A 17,694-nucleotide genomic window follows, 5' to 3' on the forward strand; every position below is an offset into this window, starting at 1 on the left:
CTACCTTCAGACGACAGGCTGCCCCGCTTCAGACAGTCCAGTCCCTGAACAGGTCTCAGTACTCACATTGAGATGGCTCTCATCGGTGATGTCAGCAGGAAGTCCCTTGTCTTTGTAGCGGCCCTCTGCCACCTCGGTGGTTAAATGCCAGAGAGCTCTGTCCAGGACCCAGGCGGGGCGCAGGTGAGGAGAGTTTAGCAGGTTATAGCCACACTCTGGATGTTCTTTTATCCACACACTGTTTGCAGCTGAACAAAACACAGAAATGGTGGAGCATTTCATGAACACTGTTAATTAATGGAGGTATTTTTCAGTTACCACGAGGCAAAATGCACTTTAGATTAAATAGTTCAGGAAAGTTTAGCCAACAGTCCTTTAGCAAGAAGCTTTAGGAGTGAGTGAGGTAAAACCGATCAAGTTTCTTCAGCAATTTCATATCTTGAGGATGGTTTGTGGAGACCTGCCGTCAGCCCAGCAGTCAGTAAATCAAGCCTCTCTGCAACCTTTTAAGACTTTCACAGCAGCTCATTTACAGCACTAGCTTTTCTAGGAGGAGATTTTAAACCAGCATTTGCTTCTGTGAACTCCTGACAGTTACAAAAGATTCAAATGCATCCATCAACACGATTATGTCCCTTTTTAAAAATGCAGAATGTATTCATGGTAGTCTGAGGAGCCGCTGGATAACTCAGATGGTAAGGTGCAGGACTGGCACATGGGAAATCAGAGTTCAATTCCCAGGGAGGTGCAATGATCTACATCTAGTGTGGGTCCTTGAGCCCCACTGCAGAGCATTCCACATTAAAAATGATGCTAATTGTATTCAAGTGTCAAAAAGATCAAAGTCTTTGGTTTTCAATGAAACTTATGGATGATATTGTGTCTCTGGGCTCTTTGGATCTCAGACTCCTGTGATAATTAGTTTGCAGGTCAGTTCAATTCAGGAAAAACTACTAAAGGAAGGACGTTCCACATTATTTAGCAGACCAACATTTTCAACAAATATGGGGAAAAAAAGGATCTCTGCTGCTGAAAAGCCTGAACAAGTTATAAAACCTCTGACGATTCAGGAAAACATTAGCGTGATCATCGTCCTATGAAGAGATTTGTGGCTGATTCAGAGACACGCGGGTCGGTGCAGATGAAGACAGAATGAGTTTGGTTTCTGACAGACAAATCCATCAGACTAAAGTGGCTGAAATACCATTCAAAGCAGAAAGAACATGTTTGAAGCTGCTTCTAGGGGTTATACAATTCAAGGTGGTTTACAGACTGCATTGGTCCAAAGTAAAGCTAGCTAAAATCAAACCAGACCTTAATGCTAATTGTGATCGATGTGAAATGGAACCAGGTACACTGTCACATATGTTTTGGTTTTGTCCGACACTGGGGGCCTTCTGGAACAACAATTTTCAACTTCTTTCTGATGCATTGGGGACACACATTGTTCCTGAGGCCTCAATTGCGATATTTGGTGTATCAGAGTTCTCCCTGCGGCTTCCTAGTGAATCCAAAAGTGTAATCGCTTTCACTACACTTCTGGCCAGAAGGCTAATCCTCCTACACTGGAAAAACAAACAACCCCCTACTTTTAGGAAATATCTTGTTGATCTTATGTGCCATCTTACCTTAGAAAAAAAAATCAGATTTTCAATGAAGGGTTGTACTGCAGGGTTTTTTTTAATGTCTGGCAGCTAGTTCAGAGCAAGATCAAAGATTTTGATCCATCGCTTCTTTCTGAGGGGTAACAGTGTTACTCCAGTCAGTAAAATTCTTGTATATTGTATTGAATATTTTTTCTTTTATGGTGCAACAGGGTGGGTTTGTTTGTTTGGGGTATAAAAAAAATGTTTGAATGTCTTTTACACTCTATATGTTGCTGAATACTCAGATAAAAGTAAACTTGGATTAAAAATAAAAGGAACCTGACCTATGAAGATGTTTTTGATTGGAAAAGCTTTAGATATCAGAAACTTGGTATAAGTTAAAGGGTTAACAGGACATTAACCAAATAAAGTAATCTAACAACAACCAGGATTGACCAAGAGGATTTATTCTGAAGGAGTCTTCTATGTGGTCTGACCTGTATGAATAGAGCAATAGACATAACAGTCGTCTGAACTCACCTGTGTGGTTGTACACCACATCAGTAATGCACAGCATATTCCACTCCGTCCTGAGCTTCTCCACCAAAGCCCCCACATCTTCCCAGCTCCACTTCTGGCCTTCTTTGCTGAAGTCGGGGTTGAAAGTCAGCTGATCAGCTAAGGAGTAACAGGACCGTGACTCTCCTAAAGTCTGCAGAGGAGTGAAGTGGATCATGTTGTAACCTGAAAGAAGAGTACCAGGCACACGCTTAGTAGCTCCTTTAATTTGATGTTCAACTAGTATTCTGGCTGCACAGAACAGATGTTTCAATAAACGTGATCCATCTTAAAAATGTTGCAAATATGTGAAAGCAAAGTTTAGACTTAAAAAATCAAAAGATCAAAACCCTGTCGTTGCTCTCGACCAGGGGCCTCAAACTCAATTTACCTGGGGGCCACTGAAGGCACGGTCTAGCTGAGGGAGGGCCGCAACTTCAACACACACACACACACACACACACACACACACGCAACTTGTGAGTGTCTGCGAGCCAATAAATTTGTATGGAACATGTACCATTAACTATACTCTATCATTAACAGTTTTCTGTACAAAATTTACTAATAAAACTCTCAAAGAAAATAAAATATTCATATAAAAAGATCAATAAGTAAATAAATCAATAATACATTTCTGTTTGTTTAGTCTACTATATCTACTGTTTCTAATTTAAACATCCTTATTAACACAATTCAGTTAACACTGTTGAATTATAACTATTTAACACAAAAGAAGACTTAAATTCTACAGTTCTGTAACCTCCATCAATGTGTCCTTAATCTCCTTAATGTGGTCCGGGGAGGGGGCTGTTAGGTTTCCCTAAATGTTCTTCTGCTTTCATGCCCGGTCAATGTCACGCCCCCAAGAGTCATATACCCCACTGTGATTGGTTGGTTTATCAGCTCTGTACACAACACTGAATAAGTGTCATTCCTACAAACTGGCAGGACGCGTTAACATTAAACTTTCATATTAAGGCGGGGGCCGCAAAATATCATTTTGGGGCTGCACATAGCCTGCAGGCCGTGAGTTTGAGACCCCAGCTGTAGACTCTTTGATCATATCAAAGTTCAACGTCTGAAAGGCCAACTTTATTTTTCCAAACTTCATATTTCGTTCCGCATGTTGCTCCGCATTGATGCGGTAATTTAAAGTTTGTAAAATTGAAGGTGGACAAATCTCGTCAAAGATTTTAAACCAACACCCACCCGACTCCTTCGCCACTTCCAGTCTGTCTGGCCAGTCGTCCAGGAAGCCCAGACACTTGGACAGGTAGGTCTGAATAGTGATGCAGTCTAACGGCAGCACATGGTTGTCTGCCCCAACACGCAGGACTGGGTCAACGACGATGTATCCTCCCCCCAATCTCTCAACGCCTCTGTTGGAAACACAGCAAATTCACACCAAGTCACGGTTTTGTGAAATCAGAGAAAAGTAAGGCAGATTTTCCTAACAGTCTAGAACAGGGCTGCTCATTACGTAGATCGCGATCAACCGGTCAATCGCAAAGGATCGATAATCTATCAAAGATAAATAAACAATAAGTATATTTTTAAAGATCCTTCAGAGAATCTTCATCCTCGGCGTAAAGTAAGTCAGTTGATTGACATGCAGAGCGGCCAATGGACCGTCCTCTGAAACATACGTGTCTCTGTGTTTAACGACACTCAGCGCACTTTGGTTCTTTTCTTCCTGGTGGAGGACCAGTTCGGCCCGCAGGAGCGTTTATTGAAGTCCGGGCCGGTTGGAAGGGAGTCCAAGACAGCCCGCATGCATGTATGTATGTATGACCTGTATGTATGACCTGTATGTATGACCTGTATCTATGACCTGTATGTATGACCTGTATGTATGACCTGTATGTATGACCTGTATCTATGACCTGTATGTATGACCTGTATGTATGACCTGTATGTATGACCTCCTAGTGTTTAGATGTGAAACCTAAACTTTTTGCCCGACAAACAGCAAAGAAACACTAGGAATGGTCCACATAGGAACAATGGCAGAAGCAGAAAAACAATAACTGGGACGACAGAAAACCTATGTCAAGTAAACAGGAAAGATGCATACATGTGTGCATTAAAAAAAATGCACACACACACACACAAAAAAGAAAAAGTTTTTCATTGAAAACAAAAAAAGCAGCTTTAATATATATATAATGCATATATAAGTGCATGTATATGTAGTAATTCTATTCTGAAAACAGGAAGCAGTGATGATGGCGTTTCATGCTCCGCTGTAAACCGTGTTGGGGGGCCGTATGACATTTCTAAAGTGCTGCTGGTTTAACCACGGCTGAGCGAACGGCGGTCCCTGCACTCAAGAAGTGTGTCCTTGTGGACGCTGCTGCAGGAGTGGGCTCCGAACCCCCAGGCGGGAACCGTGGACCCGGCAGCAGGCACAGTGGGGGGTCTCCATCTCGCCTTTACCCCTATCCTTAAAGCTACATGACACCTTTGGCCTAACCCACCTAAATGAGACCTCACCAGGTGTGGAATTAAAAGTAAAATCCTTACGCATATCCAAAGTAATACTGATAAGATCCAGCGATCTGGAGCTCCAGAGAGCAGAACTTATCAGAATCATCCTCCCTCCCTGATGGGTAGTTCCACGCCAAAACACGGAAGTTGTTTCGGTTAAAGCGCTGCCCTTCCAGTGGGTAGTTGGTGTGAACGATAACCCTCCGTCCCTGGAGGCTCGGGCCCAAACGGAACTGCAGCTCAAAGCCTGAGGAAACAGAAAAGTTTGTACTTTTGACAGTTTCTTATTTAAAACAAATAAAAAAAAACACAGCCTTGCTTCACCAGAACTGTGTACAATTGTTACACAACAGTTGGGTGTCGAAACACATTGAGAAAGGTTCTTGCGCTTCCTGCAGTGATCAACCTTTTGGCTTTATATTGCAACCAGGACTGTGCACCTGGTTGCAGCAGCAGGACCCCAAAGCATGCAGCTCCTTCAGAGTCAGGACTGTGACAGGCCTGTCTAAATATATATTAGTCCCCTTTAACAGTCAGCTGATGGATCCCTCTCATGTTCAGAGTACTGTAAATGTCAAGTGGCACGCGTCTTTTCAGCCAACACGCATGCACTGCAAGGTGTCTTCATTTTCCTCAGTACATCCATGTGCTGATGCACAGTTTTCAGCAGTCCAGAAGCACCCTCCAAGAATGTGGGCGGGACTAGCGGCATCAGACAGTCAGACCAGAGTCCTCCAGAGGCATTAACCCCAGACAACGTTTACACACGTTTCTGCTCACAAGAACAAATACCAGATAAGGATAACTAAATGGACAATGCTGGAAATCATGCAATCTGCGTGTTCCCTTCTGAAGCCAAAAGTACTGCATTTCATGAACTGTGCACTTTGGACCTCAGCCATACAGACGTCCTTTTTGGAAAAACGCTTGCTTGTAGATGAATTTAGCTGATGCAAAAAGCTAAAAACAGAGAGACAACCTAATACTTCTCCAATTTCTAGAACAGCTTAAACTGCTATGTGAAGGCTAACTGAGCTGAATAAAACTCAAAATAAAAAAAAATACAAAAAGCTAAGTGATCCTGAAAGCAAAACAATGAACAAAATGGGCCTTTAAACTAATCACTCAAATGTTAAACTACTTGATGAAAGCTTAATGATGCATTAATGAGGTTAATAGTTATAACGTTTGGTTTAAAGAATCATAAATACTGGAAAAAAGCTACAAAATATGTTGATATAGAGGTCATGGATGGGCAACTCCAGGCCTCGAGAGCCGCAGCATCGGCATGATTTCCAGATATCCAAGCCCTACACACGACTGATTACCTGGTTCAGGTGTGTCCATCCAATTGGAACATGCCAGAGCAGGCGAACATTCAGGAATGTGCCCGTCACTGATATCGATTTTGCTAACTGTCTTTCAAAACAGTGACGCATCAAAAAGCTGACTGACTCAGTGAAACAGCCTTTTCTACTCAAACCTTGTAAATGAAAGTCTTGTTCTGTGTGAAAAGTTAGACCATTGTTATAAATCTCTAAAAGCTTCAGTTCTTTGTCTAAGGGGGACATGGTAGTGTTACCTTGTTCAAGTCTGAACAGAGTCCTCTCCAAGTTGTCCTTGTCGTTGAGCATCAGAACACGGATCTGCTTCAAGTGCTGAGGTAACATTATGAGAGGATGTCCTCGGGGTAAAAGGCCTGGTCTCCTAGAGGGAAAGAACAGTAAGTTTCAGCAAAGACGTTCTCAATGAACTGCTGTAGAACACAAGGAGTCCTGAAACTCTGAGCTTCCAGAGAATTTTTTACGCTTTAGCAACAAGTTTGTATTCCCAGCACATCTCACCACCTTCCAAACGCCCTTAAGCATCGTTGAGCCCTAAAGTCTCTCAGTCCAATGAGCGTCACACAAAAAGAAAGACGCCTTGAACCCATCGACTGTATATGAGAACCGGACTGGGTGACCCCTCCCCCCAGTGTTCCAAACAGGAAGTGGCTCCAAGAAGCCAAAATCCCACAGACGTCTACAGAGAAACTAACAGCTGTTAGTCATTCTATTGGTCAGTAGAACCGTTCTGGATCCGATACCTTGTTCTTGATCATCCTCTTTTTTTTCACGAATTTTTCATTATTCAAGTTAGAAACTGACCAATCAGATGCCGCAGTAAACCCATGCGGTGCCCACTGGACCCCATCTCAATGTTTGATTGACAGATTCTCCTGAGCCTGCTTTCAGTGGTCGGGGTGTGGCTTTCCAACAAGCTTACTCCTGATTGGTGGACAGTGGTTGTTGCCATAGAAACGTCTACTCAGATTGACTTGGACCAATCTCAGGTTACTAACCCCCCCCCCCCCCCCCCCCCCCCCCACACACACACACACTACAGACTTTCCTTTTAATAGTTTGTTATTTAAGTTTCTTTATTCTTAGATAAATACACACATTTCTTTTAGTTAAAATATAAATTTATTTTTTCCCCACTATTTATTTGTAACACATACCTGTATTTGTTTGGTCGGTTTAACTAATTCAACTTTTTTTGAGTTGCCAGTTGAGTTTTTGTTCTTTTTTCTATGGCACGAAAAGATCAAGTTGTGTGTTTAGTTTTGTCTTTAGTCTTTGTTAAATGTTGTTAGTTTCCCCCCCGTTGTGTCTTTGGGGAGGTCGGTTCGTTTCCGTTTGGTCTGTTCATTTGGATAAGTTAAAGTCAAGTTTGTTGCCCGAGTTCATCATGTTTCAGTTGGCCTCTTTGAAAGGCTCAGTTTGTAAAGTATTTACATTTTTTGAGAAATTTTTTGGATACATTTTCTGTTGTCCTCTTTGGTGGCTCGATCCCTCGCACCCCGTCTGGCTTCATATGGTGGCGTCCGTATTGCGGCAAAGTGGCAACAGGATTGCTTAGTTTCCCTATGGGTGACATCACACTCACTCACTCAGTCAGTCCAGTTCTCGAAAAAGCCAGAGCCATTTGACCCCCGGCCAGACCCCCAGCCCGACACTCTGTTTCAGCTGTTTTTCTGTCCATCAATTTGTAAATGCAGTCGTTTTGAAGATTTAAAAGTGCAGTAAATGCATTCACCTCACCTTTAGTGTTTGTAAAATATTTATTTTCTTTGTAAACCCTTTTTTGGTTTAATCTTTCAGCTGTAGATTACATTAAACACTGATGTCATTATGCTTCTGAAATGAACTCTGTCCAAAGGAAACCGACTGTGGGACAGTGGTCTCGTCCGGCAGAGGGTGGGCAGGTCCACGCCGGTCAGAACCGGTGAAGGGATTCCCAGTCCCTGAACGCATCTCTGTAGAGCATGCGCAGTGCGCGCCTAGACGCGGAAAGGTCAGGAATTCCGAGCTCTTGCTTGGTATCTATTTATAAGAGTCCCATGGTCTCTGGGGTCGTTTGGTCCAGGTGGTTCACACCATTACACAATGTCAGACACGTGCACAGCGACAGGCGCGGGCCAGACAGCGGTGGGCTGCAGAGGCGCGGGGACGCGCTCAGCTGAGGTCGCCCTCTCCAGACTTCGTTCAGAATCATCAAAGTTTTTGGGTTAACTCGGCGAAGCAAAGGTGGAATCGCGTCCAAACCACGTTGCGGTCCAAGTTTCACCTACGAGGACTGTGCTCCACACATCGGCTCACCTCTAGTGACCAAATAAGAGTCATTTCAGCGAACAGGTGGAGCTGATAGGGACGTTTACCGGTGGGCGGCGCCGTTAGATCAACACTCACGTCGCATGCACAACTCTCAGAGTTTAATGCGTATTTCTGCTTTAAAGCGGAACAAATCAGAACAAATTATGTCAAGATGCTCTCGCGCGTTTCTACTAGACATTAGCTGTTTTTGGGTTTTTTTGGGTTGTTGCTGTGATTGTGAAGTTTGTTTAACCCGAATTTAGCAGCTGAAGGGTCAGATAATAAAGGACAACGAGGCAAATGTCAACTAGCTAGCTAGCAGGACCCGAGGAAGGAAGCGCGAGCGTCCCGCGTCTTACCTGTCCGTGCTCCGTGACAACGACAGGAGAACCGTCTGCGGGAGTGCGGCAGTTCCGACTGCGGAGACCTGCGGTGTTTGCAGCAGCTGGGGGGCGTGATTAACCGACTGACTGACAGGCTCTTCTTCTTCTAGTGTTTTTATGGCAGTTGGAAAACTACAGAATGGCGCAGTAGCGCCCCCTGCTGGTGTTGGAGTGTGGATGGAGAGCTGTATTACAACAACCTAAATTCCCCCCAGCAGGTGTGTCTTCATTAAAAACTAGAACAAAAACACAAAAGAGTTCCAGCTTCTTACATTTTATAAATGAATCTTCAGGCTGTTTTCTGACACAGGGTTCTTCTTCTTTGTAGCGGTTGGTGCATAAACCGCCACCACCTGTCTGGCTCCTCCTGCTGCATGTGGGAGGAGCTTCTGTTACACATTTTTCATTTTATTTAAACACGTTTTCTGAAAGCATGCTTAATATTCTCAAAACTATACACACAAATACAAAAACACACTCAATGGGCAAAACCCCTCAAGTCTACTGCAAAATGAAACTTTCCATGTAAAACAAAGTTATTTCCTCTAAAAATGGGATTGTGTTTTCAAATGACACAAACCGATGAGCTTAGTGTTAAACTGTCTTAAAGTTGCCTCTTTCTGCCAAAAAAAGAACCACCCTTCAATCAAGGGATTATAAGCAGCAAAAACATCTTCTTGTACATGAAAACAACTGTCTCAATCATATGAATAGACATTTATAAAAACCAGATGAACATTGATGTGCTAAATGGAAAACCCTATAATGAATGGAAAATTATATAATGAATGGAAAACACTACAATGAAAAGAAAACACAATAATGAATAGAAAACACTACGATGAATGGAAGACATTATGATGAATGGAAAACACTATGAGGAATGGAAAAACTATGAAGAATGGAAGACATTATGATGAATGGAAAACACTATAATAAATGGGAAACACTAAAATGAATGGCAAACACTATGCTGAAGGGAAAACACCATGATGAATGGAAAACACTATAATAAATGGGAAACACTAAAATGAATGGAAATCACCATGATGAATGGAAAACACTAAGATGAATGGAAAACACTACGATGAATGGAAAACACTATAATAAATGGAAAACACTAAGATGAATGGAAAACACTACGATGAATCAAAAAACACAACGATGAATGGAAAACGCTAAAATGAATGGATAACTTAATGATGAATGAAAAACATTGTAATAAATGAATAACACGGAAATGAATGGAAAACACTATGATGGCGAGTTTATTACTTCCTCACTACAGGTCTGACACTAAACTGATCTGTTTATGGTAATATTTTCTGATTAGACATGCCTTCTTTTAACTCTGCATCTGTCATTTTCGTAATCTTTTGTATTAAAATCTTTCCAGTCACAACAAATTCCTGTGTTTGGAGGATAAGATGCAAAAGAGAATTTAGCTGCAAATCCCAACATAGAACGAGAGTCACATTGGATCCAGGTCTCAGGAATTGGAGGTGTAGGAGCCAAAATGCAGGAAATTGGGCTTGATGGCAGAAACGTGAATATTTAATAAATAGACTTAAACAGGACAAAACCGTGGAGAAACAAAAAACAGATGACCCGACAATGTGGAACTGAAAACTAGAAAGGTCTACTCACTGAGGACAATGAGCAGAAAAAAAGACAGCTGTGGATGATTGACATGAACCTGTAATGACTGTGTCATGAATCGGTCCTCTCTCACCTCTGGCCATCAGCGAGAACTTAGATTAAATTAGATCAGATAAACTTTATTTATCCCAAAAAGGGGACATTTTCTTGTCTTTGTCATAAAAAAAAAGACTACCACAAATACAAACAGCAAAAAGTGGCATTCACAGACGATAAAGTGAATTTAAACAAAAATAAATAAGTAAAAATACAAAGCAAAAGCAACTATCTCCTGAGTACTAGCACTTCCTGGTTCTCCACACTTCACTTCCCATCAGCCCCTGCTGTCACTCCCAGGAGCCCCACATCTGCTGGGCACAGATTAGATTTAGTACCTGACTGAAAACATCAGGCCCACCATCTGTCTCGACCACCACAAGGTTATCCGGTTCTTCGCCATCGACTCCATCGTTAAAGAGACATGGCCCCACCATCAGATGGTCATCACGGCGGCCATTGTTCTCCTTCACCTTCTGTGTCAACCATTGTCTCCAGAACAAAGGAGGCCGGGGTGTGACCCATGTAACTCGGCACAACCACAACCAAGCCTCTTTAGGCCTTGAGGAGGCACCTTTAGTGCCAGAATAAAGGCCTGTACACACCGGGACGAATATTCGCCAGGCGTTATTCGCCAGCGTTTTTCGCCACGTTTTTTGTGTTCACACCCAGGCGATTTTCGCTGACGATGAGTGGAGTGAACATGCAATTTCATTCCCTGACATTAGATGGCGCTTAATGTAAAACAGAAATACTCCTGTACACAAGGTGGCGCTGCGCAACTTTACGCTTCTATAAGTCGCTTTTCACTCAGAAGAAGAAAGCAAGTATTTACACGCTTGTCAGAATCAAACAAAGAAAACATGAATATTTCCAGCACCAGTTGCTCCAACTGGTGCTTGGTTCGGGGATATTTTAGAATGTCCGTCATTATTGCTTCGCGGCTGTGTAGACGCTACTTGGCGTCTATCTTCTTCGCTGGTATGTGTGCTCAGCAAGGCAGTTTTGTGTTTGAGCGCCCCCAAGTTGTGTTTTACTGTAACTTCAGAAGCTCCAGACACGTGAGCAAAAGCGCCATTCTCATTGGTCGAGTAGATTTCGACGCGACGCGTCGAAAAAAAAAAACGAACCCGAGGCGTTTTTTTTTTTTGACGCTTTAACGCGTGGCGTTTTTTCGCGTCGGTGTGCACACTCTCGTTGGTGCCCTTTGTTTAGTCACGAGGCGTTAGCCGGCGAAATTCGTCCCGGTGTGAACAGGCCTTAAGGGGTTGTATCTGCTCAGGACAGGGACCTGCAAGATGCATTTAACAAACAGAACGCCACCCAGCTACCTCCACACCAATCCTATGATTGCGCCATTAATCTTCTGCTGGGAGCCACTCCTGTCTGGGGAAGGGTCTTCCCTCTGTCTCAACCAGAAACGGGGGGAATGCAGGCGTACCTCAAGGAGGAGCTGGCCAATTGGTTCATCCGGCCATCCATCGCCCTGCCTCCCCCCTGGAAATGCTGACTGGAAATGAATCATGCTACACTTTTTGCGCGGTGGATGTGAAAACTAAAATGCAATCCCCTCTTTGCATTTTTGCTTTAATTATGTCACAGAATGTGCGATGTTGAAGTAGAAAATGAAAAACCATTTTGGAGGATTGGTTTTTATTTCTGAGTCATTTGACGCAGTCACATTGTGAAAATGATAAAGTATTTCTGTTATTCCATTTAAATTAGAAATATATATCTCTAATAGAATTTAAATACACATTTACTAGAGAACTTTTTGAAAATGGAATGTCAAATACCATTTTCTTCATTATTTAAATTAAGTGACAGAATGAGCGGTGTTGAAGATGAAAAAGACGTTTGGTGGATTGAATTTTCTTTTTAATTTCGAGTCAAAAAATGCAGCTTCATTTAGAAAATGAAAACACATTTCTGGTATTGACTTTTATTTTTAGTTATGCTACAGAAATGCTTCCATTCATAACAGACTCTGGTCTAGATTAGAACACAAGAAAGCTATTTTGCTCCACCTGGTGGTGGGAGTTGCTCAACAGTCCTGGTTCTTTCTCTCAGTCTCATGACATCGGGCTTGGCAAATGCGCCCTGGGCGACCGCCCACATGGCCCATATCAAAAACCGCCACTGCTCTCATGACATAATATATTGGTGGTTAATGTGTGGATTTTATGAAACTCGTTCTTCACTGTAAACATGAATCTAAAAAAGGCACATCCCATGGGTTTAATTTTATTGAGCCGAGAAAAGACAAAAGATGTCCAGAACTAAGCTGATACTTTTGATGATTCTTCTTTCCAAGGCATCAACAACTTTTACAAAAGGAATTTCCCATTTCTTCCGGCAGCCCGTGACCCCATAAGGGATAAAACGGGTTCAGACAAAGGATGGATGGATGGAACATCGCATTTCATCTCCTCATTAGAAATGTAAGCTCAGCCTCCAAAGGAGCTTGGTGGATTATTAGATCTTCAGCTTGGTGAACAGGGTTTCATTATGAACAGAAGGAACTTGGATTTGTATTTGAGTAATCACAGAGTCCACCAAGATTTGATGAATGCATCTCTAAATCAAGAATTCAAAAGACCCAACACTTCACAAACCCAAACGACCCCGCCAGAACAAGTTAAAGACCCACCCCAATGTAAACTGTGTTTGGTGTTTCTATCTAGATTCAAACTGTCTCAGTATTTTTTTATTCAAATCGTGGTGAATCCAGAGCAGAAGAAGACCTGCTGTTTGACAAAGCTTGTAGTATTTACGCATTCACTACAACTGTCAGGCCATAGTCTCCCTGCTCTGCTCCATTCTGATCATCACCTGCAGACAAATAGATCCATGAAGGTCTTTGTTCTCCTGGTCTGAGCTGGAATCTGGATCTAAACTGGACGGATGGATAGATACGATATTTCTGCTGTTTTTGTTGCACCGCTAATGTTAAATTGGGGTCGTGAGGGCTGTAAGCTAGCGGGAGAGAGTGTTAAAAAAGGGATGATGGGAAATGAGTGCAGGCTTTCTCCACACTAACAGTCCTGTCCTCAACTCAGAGGTGAATTTCTAATGAACTCCTGCTGCTCTGCAGAAACTATGTCCTAGATTTAGCCTAAAAACAGCATCATCATCATCATAATTAAAAGACAACTGGAAACACTTTGAAAACAGATCAGAAGATGATTGGAGGGACTTTAAGGAGTCAAACATCTGCTGAAGTTGATCGTTTTAGCTGGAAGTGTGCAGATTGTCATGATATTCAGGCGAAGCGGACCCAGGCGCTGGAACCCAGAGTAATGACAGGTAAGTAGTAGGTGAGTAAAGATTTATTGTTTCTCTGTGGATGATTGTGGCTAGACTTGGACGTGGTCCGGACTTGAAGATGGCTGGTGGCGTGGCTGGAGGTGCTAACGCGGTTAGCGACAGAGGCAGAGGCTGTAAGCTTCCTGATGGTGCTTAGCAGAAGGTCCACACTGGCGTCACTCATGAAGTAGTTTCCTGAGGCACGACAACAATAATTAGTTTCAGAACGAGAGCAAGGCAGAGCATGACAGAGCATTACTGAGACCAGGTGAGTCACCGTTGAAGGGCAACGAACTGGCGTCGGCTTGAGGCCTTGCAGCTCCTTAAGAGGAGATGAGGTGATGAGGATGAGTGACTGCACCTGGTGGAAATCAGGAATAGAGTTGAGCAGAGCTGGAGGGGGAGGAGTCTGACAGAGGCACCATGACACAGATCTTCTCATGTCATCTACATGGAGCACAAACTACATATTCAAGCACAAGCACCCTTTATCTGAAGGAACTATTTTCATACCAGAATGATTCAAAATTTAAAAAAAGCTGAAGATTTGATCTGTCAGAAGAAAAAAAATCTTAGCTTTGATTTACAATAGTCTAATTTTAACTGTTGGATGGACCAGATTGTCTACATCCTTCTGTGAAAGAACAATCTTATTTTTAGCATCAGTGTGGATATCATGACTGCACACCAGATCTGGAGCGTATGCTCTGTTGCTGCACTCACTGAGAACAAAACATTTTTGTGACAACACATGTTTACATCCGCCTGTTATATAATATTCTTAAGGCAAGTCAAGGCTGCATGCAAATCAGTCTGACGTTGCCAAGAAGCTTGAAGTTTTTAATAGAATAAGGCGAAGCTGTGGAAACGTGGGAGGCATCGCAGGCACAACAATGACCTGCTCTGCACACAACCATGAGAGATTTGATGTTTGAGGACAAAAACATAATCCTCTTCAAAGCTGGATCAGATGGTCACAGATGACAGATGTGCTTCACTTATGTGTGTGTTTGTGTGTGCGTGCATGCATGTGTGTGAGAGGAACAGCACTGTGCATGCCTATATTCAAACTAATCATTGTCAGTGAAGGGTGTCAGGACCAACATGTGTGTGTGGCGAATGTTGCCAAAGCTGCTGCTGTCTGATTGGTTGCTGCCCACACTCACTCAGTGTGCAAGCTGCTGGCACTGACATGTGTGTTTGAAAGGAGGGGAGGGAGAGAGAGCAAGGATATAAAGGGTGAGGAGGGATAATATGAAGGGGAAGAGAAACCTGGCCGAACAAACTGGTCTCACCAGGAGGAACTGAGCCGCAGGAGCCAACAGCTGAAGCAGCAGCTGGTAAAATGTGTTTTCTGTACTTTAAAGTTCTTTTGTGAGATGGTAAACATGTAAAGAGATAATGCCCGGCGAGGTGTCCATTATCCCAAACTAACGGATGACCCGGAAGCCTGAACCGTCTGACGCAAAGCGAAGGACGGACGCTTTTGCAAAGTCTGAAAATGGACACATCAAAGGGCATCATCCCGCTTATGGTCACTCACAAAGAAATGTGTTTTCAATCCATTTTTAGTACTTTTATCTGGTTATTTCTCAGGTTTAAATCCCTTTTTCCACGAAAGCGGAAAATTTGATATGTGGTACGGCGTGTTGTCATGGTTACAGCCTCAACTGCTGGAAAGGGATATGTGCTGATCGTTATAATACGTTCTCATTGTTGTGATAAACTGTTGAATACGGATGTCAACCAATAATTGGAAAACCAACTGACGCTTAGGTCAGCGCCATGATATAGAACTTTTAAACAATGTGACCGGAACGTCTTTTTTAGGTTTGCATGATCAGGAGTAAGAGCTCTCCATCTGTGGGTTCCATGACTCTACTGCCTCGTTTCCACTGAGTGGTACGGTACGCTTCAGTCCTGTCCTGTCCAGTATTTTCAGCGTTTCCATTATAAAATGGACCCATTAAGGCGGATCTCACCCCACCATTTCTGGGCCCCAGTTGGTTGTAGGTTCATAGAAAAATGGAACAGACCGGTTGGGGCGGAGCTACTGTTGAAACCTGTTGTTTGGCTGAAGGTCATTAGGACAAAGAAAGCTCCAAGAAAGTGTCTGTTTTTCTCTTTGCTGCCTGCAATCTTCTCTCAAACAACATGAAATGCTCTGTAGATACGAGCTGAAAATAAGATGCTGAATGACCTCCATTGTTGTTGTTAGCTTCACCACGTATGCGCCGTGACGGTCCAACTCTGAGTGGAAATACTCACCTGAATTGTCTGGACCATTCTAAACCTGACCGGACCCGACTGGACTGGACCATACCGCTCAGTGGAAACGAGGCTTTGGACTTTCTAACTTTGACTTTAGCTGACCAGGATTGTGACTGCTCGAGTCTGGATTAAACTACGAGGCTAACATGAGAGATGAGTCTGGGTCCCTCATAGTTGAGGTGTATAGGAATTTTAGGCTCAGAAGGTGAAGACGAAAATCAAAGAACGAGTCATATCAGTACTAGAATGCTACTCTATTATGACATATCAGATTCAGAAACAAGACAAAATGCCCATAATGTCATCTGCTGCTTGAAATGGTTACTGCAAAAGTTTCAAACAACAGCACAGGACGATGTCAAAATGGTGAAGGTGACTCTTTAAGGGTTTGAAACTGTAGTGACAGAACTGTAGACCAAGTCTTGTTCAGATGCTGGTTACAGCTGAGGACAGGCCGTTCTTCCTAAATGTCTTTCCCTTTGGTTAGATTGCTGGAGTTTCAGCAGAAGATAAGATGAAATATGATCAGGTGAGATATACCTGAATCAAGAAGCAGAACCAAAAAAACCTAAAAACAATCAGTAAATAAGTTATGTGTAAATATAGCTAAAGTGTGGAAAATTTTGACAAAAAACTTCTTCTTAAACATTACTATTTTGAAAGAATGAAAAATAGTACATGTGCCAGGGGGAATAAATAATAAAGACTAATGTCATATAGATCACAAAGATAATTGAAAAAGTCTTTTTTCTTAACCAGACTTTACACGTTATTTGGGTCCATACAGTATTGGTGTGTCATAGTGGACACAGGACACACAATAAAGAGTATATTTGCGTGTGTGTTGGTGTGTGTGTGGAAACAGCTTCATCTGTATTTGACCTTGCCTGTGATCAAAGAAAGAAGCTTTTACTGATTCAGTCTGCTGGGAAAAATTGACTTCATGCTTTGACACTGATGCAACATGTAGCTGCTATTTTTATATTCAATATATACGTATACTGTAAGTATTAGACACATATTGACAGCTCTGCTCTAACTCATTCCAAGTAGTTTCATTTAGTTTTTTCCCCCAAACGTATTATAAAAACAACAGCTGATGAATCACTGGGTTAGGGTCTAAACCAGCCCTTATACCCAGACTTTTTTCTGTTCTGCCAAATGCTAATATGAAATGTGAACACATTATAAAATTAAACCACAGCTGGTCACCGCTCTGTGCTCCACGGGTGGTTTCTCCTCCAAGCTCGGGTCCTCTACCAGAGGCCTGGGAGCTTGAGGGTCCTGCAATATCTTAGCTGTTCTTAGCTCTGTTCTTTTCTGGACTGAGAGGTTTGAGGTCTTTCCAGGTATCTGTTGTAGCCACTCCTCCAGCTTGGGGGTTACAGCCCCAAGTGCTCCAATTACCACAGGCACCACCGTCACCTTCACTTTCCATGCTTTCTCCAGTTCTTCTCTGAGTCCCTGGTATTTCTCCAGTTACTCATGTTCCTTCCTCCTTATGTTTCCATCGGTTGGCACTACCACATCCACCACAACGGGTTTCCTCTGTTCTTTATCCACCACTACAATGTCTAGTTGGTTCGCCATTACCATCCTATCACTCTGGATCTGGAAGTCCCACAGGATCTTTGCTCTCTCATTCTTTACCACACATGTTCCTGTATATTATTCCAGCCACTTGATTGTGGCGCTCCATGTATGCTTTCCCTGCCAGCATCTTCCACCCTGCAGTTATGTGCTGGATTGTTTAGGCTGGTCTTTACAGAG

The 17,694-nt window shown here is 42.8% G+C and overlaps 1 protein-coding gene and 1 long non-coding RNA gene across 3 annotated transcripts in view; both read right to left on the reverse strand.

Annotated features, from left to right (window-relative positions):
- agla (amylo-alpha-1, 6-glucosidase, 4-alpha-glucanotransferase a) overlaps positions 1-9,011 on the reverse strand; it is a 35,567-nt gene extending 26,556 nt beyond the window's left edge. For both annotated transcript variants that reach the window (XM_011486144.4, XM_004078663.4), the window contains exons 1-6: positions 8,629-9,011; positions 6,217-6,341; positions 4,671-4,881; positions 3,357-3,526; positions 2,127-2,330; positions 67-248 (exon numbers count right to left, since the gene is read on the reverse strand). In XM_011486144.4, coding sequence (XP_011484446.1) covers positions 67-248; positions 2,127-2,330; positions 3,357-3,526; positions 4,671-4,881; positions 6,217-6,304 — 855 coding nt within the window. In that variant the 5' untranslated portion in view covers positions 6,305-6,341; positions 8,629-9,011. The remainder of the gene's footprint in view (positions 1-66; positions 249-2,126; positions 2,331-3,356; positions 3,527-4,670; positions 4,882-6,216; positions 6,342-8,628) is intronic.
- A 4,652-nt stretch (positions 9,012-13,663) lies between these two features.
- On the reverse strand, positions 13,664-14,047 carry LOC144986668 (uncharacterized). Its single transcript, XR_013650510.1, has 2 exons — positions 13,931-14,047; positions 13,664-13,848 (listed from the first exon to the last, which is right to left on the reverse strand). It is a non-coding gene; the product is annotated as an uncharacterized LOC144986668 (long non-coding RNA).
- Positions 14,048-17,694: the final 3,647 nt, after the last annotated feature.

This window comes from Oryzias latipes, chromosome 17 (genome assembly GCF_053564925.1).
Source record: "Oryzias latipes strain Hd-rR chromosome 17, Olatipes_Hd-rR_3.1".
NCBI lineage: Eukaryota > Metazoa > Chordata > Actinopteri > Beloniformes > Adrianichthyidae > Oryzias > Oryzias latipes.